Below are 10777 nucleotides of genomic sequence, written 5' to 3'. Positions count from 1 at the left end.
CCCAGCACCCAGTGGGCGGGGCGCGGCTCGCAGCGTCTGTGGTAACCCGGGCGGCGGCGAAGGAGGAGGCAAGAGGCGGTGAGAGGCCGGCGACTGGGTTGGGCGCGGCAGAGATGCATTAGGGGTCCCGATCCCGGGCCCCGCGGTTAGAGGAAGAGGAGCGCGGCTAGAGGAGGGGAAGATCTTCCCTTACTCCAGCCGAAAGGATGCAGGTGTCCTTGGCAGCCCCTGATGGGCGGGGACAACCAAACGGGGTTCCGGATCCGGGCTGCGAGGGGGCGGTCCACGTTGGGAGAGTTGAGGGGTCTGGGGATCCTGTTGACTACACGTTGCCATTTGGGCCTGGCGGATCCGCCTTTTTTCTTGATTCCCTTTGCGTGGGGCCCACTGGCCACCCCAGCTTCCTAAGGGCAGCTGCTAGTTAACGCTCGCGAATTACTTCCTCTCCTACATATTTTTTATTTAGAATTTTTCAACTATTTTTATTTTATCTGCCTTTCACTTGAATGGAAATGCGACTATGGGCAAGTCTCAAGTCCAGCCACACTCCCGTAGGAGCTATTGTTGTGCTGTCAGTATCTGTAGTTTATATTCTTGGCCCTAGATCCGGAACTATCCAACAAGGCATTAAGTTCACCCCTTAAATTTAGGTACCCCATTTTTGAGAATACAGTCTATGACAAAGCTCAAACTGCAGACATGTTCAGATCAGCATTATTAGAACTGCAACAGGCAAAACTAAAAAGAAACTAGAAATAGCCTAAATGCCCAGCCACAAATGGATAAATAAGTACAGGGAAAACTAAATAATACAGTGAGAATGCAAGAAGTAGACTATAAAAATGGAATGAATATGTAGATTATAATTGGGCAAAATCTATGGATTCTTAATTAAATTTGAAAAGGCAATACAGAGATGTAAATGGTTGTTGTGTTAAGGTGAGCGTTTTTTCCCCCTGAAACCTTCTGTGCATTAATTATGACAACCTTCCTCCCCACCCTCACCTCCAAAAAGACCAGTAAGGCTTTCATACTGGTAGTTAATTATTAATACCAGGATTTATAAATACAGTAGATGGAACGGGAGGCTTGTGTTTATTGGTCACTGTTTATATTCTTGCAAACTTCCTTTCCACTGAGAAGTAGTACTCTGCAGTCCTTCTAAAGTGTCTTTGCAGCTTTCAAATACTAGAACTGCTCTGGTGATAATGGCAAGGCTGTGAACCCGGAGCTTTCCCAAAAAAAGTTAGCTCTAACTAACATTTTGTGGTACACACAGAATTACTTCTGTTCCCCTTGTATGATGACTTGCCCTGAAGCCAAGAGAGCTGACACACACCAGAGGCAGGAAAAGGCGATAATAATTTACAGGGAACTCAAGTCAGAGCATTAGTGATAGTCTCTGTTTTGTCTTACTCATTTAATTTGCCCTTTTAAAGTAACTTCTTTCTTTCCCCCATCTCATTCATTCATGCTCCTTTCGCAGAAGTGAGGTATTTAGATAATCGAAACCCCACACAAGTCCTCAACAGCAAATACAGATGAAATGTAATTATTATTTCAATTAAAAAGGGAATAATATTTGTAGTGCCGTGTTAACAGTATTCTCTCGTTTTAACTAGTTTTGCTGCATTTAAATAAAGTGCTGCTCTTCAGCTTTTGTGTACAGCTATAAGTGCACATTGGAATTTATATATATATATATATATATATATATATATATATATATATGGAGAGAAAATGACTGCTGGTTCAGTGTGTGTCCCTCAGATCATACCACTACGAGTGCCTCAGCCTGGAAAAGCTAACCATGAAATTGATAACAATACGCTTTTGGAAATGAAATCAGGTAAGAATCACATATGTTTGAAATTGTTTAAAATAACATTTGTCATATTTCTTGTGTTATCTGGTTGCTGGTTTATCTCTTTGCCTGCTTTCTCACTCTTTGCTCAGCTTTTTGGGAAATTTGTAAAACTTCTAAAATTTGAAACAGTGCTGTACATTGATGGTTTATAGAGTGGTATACATTTAGATTAAAATGGTTAGCTTTGACCAACTTTTCATTTGTATAGTTTCAGCAATGTCTTGACTTACCTTAGCCAAGGTAAGATGTTCCAGTGGTGGCTGGGCGCGGTAGTTCACACCAGTAATCCCAGAACTTTGGCAGGCCGAGGCAGGTGGATCACTTGAGGTCAGGAGTTCAAGACCAGCCTGGCCAACATGGCAAAACTCTGTCTTACTAAAAATACAAAAATTAGCCAGACATGGTGGTGGGCACCTGTAATCCTAGCAACTCGGGAGGTTGAGGCAGGAGAATTGCTTGAACCCGGGTGGTGGAGGTTGCAGTGAGCCGCGATCGCGCCAGTGCACTCCAGCCTAGGCAACAGAGCAAGACTCCATCTCAAAAAAAAAAAAAAAAAAAAAAAAAAGTCCCGGTGCTTCCCCAAACTTTTCCAATATGCTCATTATTTAGCTGGTATAATAAATTTGACCTACTGATACAGGCTTTCCAGTCAGACAGGTTGGAGACTTAATCCCTGCCTTGACAACTTCTAGTGACCTTGGGTACATTACTTAGCCTTTTTGAGTCTGTTTCCTCACTGTAAGACAGGAATAATAATATCTACTTCTTAGAGCCATTGTGAGGATAAGTAGCTTCGTGTATGTATGAGGTGCACAGGGTTTGGCATATAGTAATGCGAAAATAAATCTCAACTGTAACTACGGAAATAAAGCAGTGAGGGCCAGGCCTGGTGGCTCATGCCTGTAATCCCAGCACTTTGGGAGGCTGAGGCAGGTGGATCACCTGAGGTCAGGAGCTTGGGACCAGCCTCCTGTCTCTACTAAAAATACAAGATTAGCCAGGCATGGTGGCCAATGCCTGTAATCCCAGCTACTCGGGAGGCTGAGGCAGGAGAATTGCTTGAACCCAGGAGGCGGAGGTTGCAGTGAGCCGACATGGCGCCACTGTACTCCAGCCTGGGAGACAGAGCAAGACTCCATCTCAAAAAAAAAAAAGAAAAAGAAAAAAGAAAGAAAGCAGTGAATGTATATCCTGCTAATACTTATTCTTCAAAATCTTAAATATGTGTGTATATCTACACATACACATATATATACATACACATATATAATTAACATAAGGAAGGAAAGTTTTACAGGTAAAACATATGAACAAATAGATGTGTAAAAAAGACTTTGAAATTCCAATTTTTGCCTTTTTTTAACCAATTATATATTTTAATAACTGAAATGTGTACAAACTATCTGCATTTATGGTATGAGCCCTGTGCTGCTTAGATCAAGAGTTCTAACTAAGCATATGTATTATTATCTGTGTTCTCCTTTAGCTTAAAAGCTGATACAATTTTTTAAACTGTCAAACCAAATTAAACATTTTAATATATGTGCCCATAATTCTTAGGAGGAGTTGGGTGACTATTGACAAAAGATGATATGAATGGTAGGGTATCAAAATTCCCTAATATGTAAATATCAAATAAATAAATAGTTTTCACAATTCAGTAACAAAAAGAACGGTAACCCAGAAGAAAAATGGGCAAAGGATGTGAAAAGACCTTTTTTTGTTTTTTCTTTTACAACTTTTATTTTAGGATTGGGGGTACATGTGCAGGTTTCCTACCTGGTTATATTGAGTGGTGCTGAGGTTTGGGGTATGATTGAGGCCATAACCCAGGTAGCAAGCATTGCTGTAGGTTTTCAGCCCTCCCTACCCTCTAGTAGTCCCCAGTGTCTATTGTTCCCATCTTTATGTCCATTTGTACCTAATGTTTAGCTCCCATTTATAAGTGAGAACACGTGGTATTTCGTTTTCTGTTCCTGTGTTAATTCGCTTAGGATTATGACCTCCAACTACATCCATTTGCTGCAGAGGACATGATTTCATTCTTTTTTATCACTGCATAGTATTCCATGGTGTGTATGTACCACATTTTCTTTCTCCATTTCACCATTGGTGGGCACCTAGGTTGGTTTCATGTCTTTGCTATTGTGAATAGTGCTGTGAGGAACATATGGGTGCATGTGTCCTTTTGGTAGAACAATTTATTTTCCTTTGGGTACATACCCAGTAATGAATGGGATTGCTAGCTTGAATGGTATTTCAACTCTTGTTTCTTTTCTTTTTTTTTTTTTTTTTTCTAAGAACGAGTCTTACTTTGTCACCCAGGCTGGAGTGCAGTGATGCAATCTTGGGTCACTGCAACCTCCGCCTCCTGGGTTCAGGTGATTTTCATGCCTCAGTCTTCGGAGTAGCTGGGATTACAGTTGTGTGCCACCATGCCCAGCTAATTTTTGTATTTTTAATCTGCCTGCCTGGGCCTCCCAAAGTGCTGGGATTACAGATGTGAACCACCGCGCCCGGCCTCAACTCTTATTTCTTTGAGAAATTTCCAAGCTGCTTTCCACAGTGGCTGAATTAACTTACATCCCTGCCAATAGTGTATAAGTGTCCCTTTTCTCTGCAACATCTGTTCGTTTTTTACTTTTTAACAAAGGCCATTCTGACTGGTGTGAGATGGTGTCTCACTGTGGTTTTGATTTGCATCTCTTTGATGATTAGTGATGATGAGCATTTTTTCATGTGTGTGTTGGCCACTTGTATATCTTCTTTTGAGAAATAATGAAAAGACATTTTGTAGGAAAGGAAATATAAAGGTCTCTTAAACATATGAAAATATTTCTTCTCCTTACGCTTCTCTCTGCCCCTTCGTCTGCTTGCTGAGCAGAACTTATCCCTGCTTCACCTCCAAGCACTTAATCACCACCTGACAAACTACATTTCCTTGTTTGTTTACTGTTTCAGTGTCCTTCCTAAAACATAATCTCCATGAGAGCAGGGACCATTCTAGGTACAGGGGATATGCAAGGAGCCCCTCAGATATACTTTTGCATATCCCCTATACCTAGAATGATGTCTGGTACATAATAGGTATTCAGCAAACATTCGTTGTAATGAATTAGTGAGTTTTACTCAAAATGCAAGAAAGATGAATTGAAACTACAAGATAGTATTTTTTTTTAACCTAGGAAATTAGGAAAACTAAAAGAAAAATGCATAACACACTAGATGAGGAAGATTGTGGTCAAATAGGTGTTTTCATGCATTGCTGGTGGCAGTGTAAATTGCTTAACCATCCATGGAGGGCAGTTTGGAAATATTAATCAAGATTACAAATGCTGGCAGGGCACGGTGGCTCACACCTGTAATCCCAGCACTTTGGGAGGCTGAGGTGGGCAGATCACCTGAGGTCAGGAGTTCGAGACCACCTTGGCCAACATGGCAAAACCCCGTCTCTACTAAAAATACAAAAATTAGCTGGGCGTGGTGGTGGGTGCTTGTAATCCTAGCTACTCAGGAGGTTCAGGCAGGAGAATCGCTTGAACTCGGGAGGCAGAGGTTGCAGTGAGCTAAGATCGTACCACTGCACTCCAGTCAGGACGACAAGAGTGAAACTCCATCTCAAAAAAAAAAAAAGATTACAAATGCATGTATCTTTTGACTCAGCAGTAACTAGTTCTACATATTTGTCTTGCCCATATATTTACAGAAATAATTCTTTACAAAATTATTTATTATAGTGCTTATAATTGCAAAAGAAACAAAGAAAAGGAAAAAAGAAGACAGCCTAAAGATCCATGTGTAGGGAATTGGTTAAATTATTGTTCATCTGTATAAGAGAATGTGGTGCAGCTATAACAAATAATGAGGAAGCTCTTTTTTTAAAAAAAATTTAAATTTATTTCCTAGGAAGCTCTTTATGTACCAATATAAGACATACTGATAAATGAAAAAAGAAATGTGTGGAACAGGGTATAGTATGCCATCATTTGTGTCAAAAGAGAGGGAGAAATAAGAATATGTACATAAATGCTTATATGGATATAAAATATTTTTGAAGGTTACTGAAGATACCATTGATAACCTCTGGGAAGCTGGTGTCATGGGTTGGGGGAGACTTTTCACTGTATACCCTTTTTGACCTTTTGAATCTTGAATCATGTTTGTATCAGTGCCCTGTTGGAGAGGCAAAAGAACATAGTGGTTCAAGAGCAGGGGCTATGTATCCAACCTAGCAGAAGTCAAATCACAACTCCTCTATTATTTAGGAACTTTATTAATCTCTCTGGGACTCAGTTACCTCATCTATAAGATGGGTGTAAAATAAGACCTACCTCATAGGGTTGTACAGATGAAATGAGCACATTCATGTAAAGCACAATGCTGGTACAGAGAAAGAACTGCATTATTGCTATTACCATTCATTTCCATTATGTATATATAATAACCTATAGATCAGTTATTTAAGGAGATTAACACAATCTTAAATCACAACTTTTTTTTTTTTTTTGAGACGGAGTCTCGCTGTGTTGCGCAGGCTGGAGTGCAGTGGCGCGATCTCAGCTCACTGCAAGTTCTGCGTCCCGGTTTCTGGCAATTTTCCTGCCTCAGCCTCCTGAGTAGCTGGGACTACAGGCGCCCGCCATCACGCCCGGCTAATTTTTTGTATTTTTAGTAGAGATGGGGTTTCACCGTGTTAGCCAGGATGGTCCCGAACTCCTGACCTTGTGATCCGCCCGCCTCGGCCTCCCAAAGTGCTGGGATTACAGGTGTGAGCCACCTGCCTGGCCTAAGTCACAACTTTAAATCTTAACTTAAATCACAACTTTAAATCTTAAATCACACACTTAGATCTTAAACTGACCTATAGGCATTATTCAGGGACTTGCTACTTTGGTGTTAATTATAGTTATCCTGTTTTGGATTTTTCAGACACTCCAGATGTCAACATATATTATACTCTGGATGGAAGCAAACCTGAATTTCTAAAGAGAATTGGTTATGGGGAAAATAACACATTTAAATATATAAAACCTATTACTCTGCCTGATGGAAAAATACAAGTTAAAGCTATTGCTGTCTCTAAGTAAGTTAAGAGCATGGTGATTAATTTAATTTATGATATAATAACATTATGTTCTAATTTTATTCATTTTTTCCCTATCAGAATCAGTGCTGCATTAGAAGGACACTACTGAAACGTTATTTTAATTTCAGCATACATACGTAACATTTGTGTTTTACTTGCCTTTCGTTGAGGCATACCGTAAGGTGCAGAAATCATAAGTATACAGCTCAGTGAAGTGTTATGTATATTAATACTGTTTTTATTTTAAATTCCACATTGGGGTTTCAGGAAGGAAGATCCTTTCCAGGGCTGGGGGCCTCTAAAGAGCTCCATCTGGCTCTGAAGAAAATACTGTGTTGGCGGAGTGGCTCTTTTATTCCCCAGGATGCAGCCTACAACCGCCGCCATCATTCTCGATTTCGTTTTGTATCGACTTAATTGGCCTTCAAAGCTACTGTCATTTCAACTTGTTGGACATTAGCTACCATACTTTTTTCTTTATCCTTTTTTTTCTTAATGACTTTTTCCCATTTTCAAATATAGAAACACTATTTAATTTGGCAACCTTCACCATGTGTTGTAGGCAAAAAAAAAACAAACAAACAAAAAACTCAAATCGTTGCAATTCTGTGTGGCTGTGATATAGGAATTATTTTTCCAGCAATGCAGGTTTGGCCACATTTTGGGAACATTTAAAAGCCCCAAACCAAATGCAGTACCTGGCTGGCCCAGGTACTTTAAAAGAACTCTAGCCCCACCCCCCACTGACTGAATTACTGCATGGCTTTTTGAGGAGAGCTGCACATTCCACAGCAAACATGATTGCTTTGGCATCTGAAAATTATAACAAATAAAATGAAACAAAACAACCCCTTTATGCACATTATTATTGTTTTAAAGTGTGTTCTGCAAATGGAGTATATGCACGTTATTATTCTTTATAAAATGTTGTCACACTTGCCAGGCCACTTCTGTCGAGGTAAGTCATCTCAATTATTAAAAATTAAAAAGCTGAATACTCTGGTGGCCAAATGCTGTAAAGCAGGCTTCCTTAGAAGCTGCAAGTAGTAGTAAAATGAAGAGGCAATTTGATGACTGACTATGCAGTTTGAAGGAGTTAATAAGGCTTTCGAGAGAGTAAAAAGTAAGGTCATTCTTTATGCCTCTCACCTTTCTGCTCTGTGCCCACTAACTGTCTATTCTGAAAGGTGCTGTTAGTATTTCAGATGTGCTCAGCTTAGGGAAAATATTTATCAAAAAACGTTTGAGTTTTCAACTCAAAAGGTGAATGCCTTAGCTGGTTCCCCAAGGAAGGGCCAGCTGGGGTGGGGGAAACAACCTGGATCTTATGGGGTGGAATAGGTGGATATGAGCCAGGCCTCTACTCATGTGACCTCATGTGGGATTGTAAGTGTGCGTTCCGGGAGCCTCACGACCATCCAAGATTCAGGTGATCCCTGGATGGAGAGGCTTGTGATGCCTGGGAAGTGTGTGTTAACAGGAAGGACAATTGGATCTTGAATGACAGGCCTGGGGCCAAAGGTGAACATGCAGATGAGATGGATGCCGAGGCGAATAAGTTAAGCAAGTGGTTCATCTAAAAGATCATCTATGTCTGTAACCAGATTTATGAATCTGTTTAACATTAAACAACATAGAAGTTTTAAGCTAACTTTCTTGAAGATGGAGAAAAAAAATTCTAAGAAATACACAATTCATCTAAATAGCCACTACCTATCTGTGAGTGACAGTATTTAGAAATAACATCTCAGCTTTCTGTGATCAGAAGACACTTGCATGTTCACTGGCTGGAGTGACTCATAGGTGGCTAAATTTCCCTGTTTAAATCTCTTCTTTAAAAAAAAACCAACAAAACCAGATTCAAAGATTCGTAAATCTTCCCCTCTAAGATCCAGGGATACTTATTTACTTAAAGGTTCAAAAATTTTAAGAAATATAAAAGTTGAGCATGTAAGAAATCTGAGCAGTTGCTGAAGAAATGCTAATGAACCAGACAATATGTATTAAAGATCATATGAAAATCAGTAAGGGCAAAGCAGACAAAGAACACTGAAGAAAGAAGATAATTGGAAATATAAAAAGTATTAAGAGTCTGGCCAGGTCAAATAGAAACACTGGCTGCGGTAACCTTTGAGCCATAATCACATGGAAAGGATAGCATAGGAAAGGTGAGCTTTCAATGCATATGAGGAGGGGTGAGAGTTAAACACATCAAATAAATTCTCCAAGTGTGGTCATGATGATGTGGCAGAGGCTGCTGGATGTCCCCCAATATCTGTTTTTCCCTTTAATAGTAGGGCCCATGATTTTTAGCCAGGCACATGGTTGCCTAGAAGATATTTCCCAATCCCCATTGCAGCTAGTTAGAGATGTGTACCAGGCTGTGGCCAGTGGATACATGTAGAAGTGATGTGTTCAACTTTAAGATTGTACCTTTAAAGAGAACGGGTGGGCTTTGCTTCCAATTGGGTGGAATGTAGATGTGGTTGGCCAGTCAGGTTGGGCCATGAGGATAAATGCAATGTCGTAGAAATGATGGAGTAACCAAGTAGAAACTTGCTATCATGCTCCTGTCACCATGACACCCCTATACCTAGCTCTAGACTGCTTATACCCTATTACTTCTGTCTTGTTTAAGCCTCTGTTTGTTTGTTTGTTCATTTGTTTTTTGAGACAGGGTCTCACTGTGTCACCCAGACTGGAGTGTAGTGGTGTGATCTTGGGTCACTGCAACCTCCGCCTCCTGGGTTCAAGCAATTCTTGTGCCTCAGCCTCCTGAGTAGCTGGGATTACAGGTGTGCACCACCACAACCCAGCTAATTTTTTGTACTTTTGGTAGAGATGGGGTTTTGCTATGTTGGCCAGGCTGGTCCTGAACTCCTGGCCTCAAGTGATTCACCTGCCTTGGCTCCCAAAGTGCTGGGATTACAGGAGTGAGCCACTGTGCCCTGCCATAAAGCCACTATTGTTTTGATTCTGTGTTACAACGACCAAGCCTATATCTTGATAAACAAGGGACAAGTATCAAGCAAATACCTACAGAGAACATGATCAAGAGTACAGGTCATCAACAAGGCTGACAATATGAAGTGCCAGCAAGTATGTGGAGAAGCTGGACCCCTCAGCTACTGCTGGTGGGAATGTAAAATGGAACAGCCACAGTTTGGCAGTTTCTGAAAATTAAACACATACCTGCCATATGACCCAACAATTCCACTCCTCAGTATCTATTGAAAAGAAATGAAAATGTGTCCACATAAAGACTTATACATGAATGTTCATAGCAGCATTATACATAATAGCCCAAACCCAGAAATAATCCAAATGACCATCAACTGGGGAATGGACATAAAAATTGTGGTATATCCATAAAATGGAATACTACTCAACAGTAACAATGAATGAGTTACAACAACATAGATGAGTCTCCAAAAAAAAGAAATAAAAAAATAAAAAAATAAATAAATAAAATAAATACATATGTGGTAAGATGACCACATATGTATAATTACATTTATGTTAAATTTCTAGAAAAGACAAAACTATAGAGATAGGAAACAGATCAGTGGTTGCCTAGGAGGTTGGATAGGAGTGACTGCACACAGGCACAAGGGAATTCTTTTGGGTGATGGAAATGTCCTAAATATTTCCACTGTGGTGATACTCACAAAATTGTGTACATTACATTGACTGAATTCCGTTGAACCAGATACTTAAAATAGATGAATTTTATGTCATGTAAATTATACCTCAATAAAGCTGTTAAAAAATAGAGTATAGGTGAGCTACTGGTACTGAAATAACATCACCACTAGTTTTTAGTC

At 40.0% G+C, this 10777-nt stretch overlaps 1 protein-coding gene across 6 annotated transcripts in view; it reads left to right on the top strand.

Annotated features, from left to right (window-relative positions):
• Nucleotides 1–23: 23 nt before the first annotated feature.
• Nucleotides 24–10777, top strand: part of DZANK1 (double zinc ribbon and ankyrin repeat domains 1) — an 83888-nt gene continuing 73134 nt past the window's right edge. For 5 of the 6 annotated variants that reach the window (XM_031005050.3, XM_055372939.2, XM_055372940.2 and 2 more), the window contains exons 1-2: nucleotides 171–1849; nucleotides 6797–6950. In XM_031005050.3, coding sequence (XP_030860910.3) covers nucleotides 1741–1849; nucleotides 6797–6950 — 263 coding nt within the window. In that variant the 5' untranslated portion in view covers nucleotides 171–1740. Of the gene's footprint in view, nucleotides 79–170; nucleotides 1850–6796; nucleotides 6951–10777 lie in introns of those variants that run through there. The other variant, XM_055372936.2, reaches the window with a different exon arrangement.

The sequence above is a fragment of the Gorilla gorilla genome, chromosome 21, assembly GCF_029281585.2.
Source record: "Gorilla gorilla gorilla isolate KB3781 chromosome 21, NHGRI_mGorGor1-v2.1_pri, whole genome shotgun sequence".
NCBI classification, from domain to species: domain Eukaryota; kingdom Metazoa; phylum Chordata; class Mammalia; order Primates; family Hominidae; genus Gorilla; species Gorilla gorilla.
Note: the sequence above shows the minus strand (reverse complement) of the source record. Positions and strands in the feature narration are given on the sequence as shown.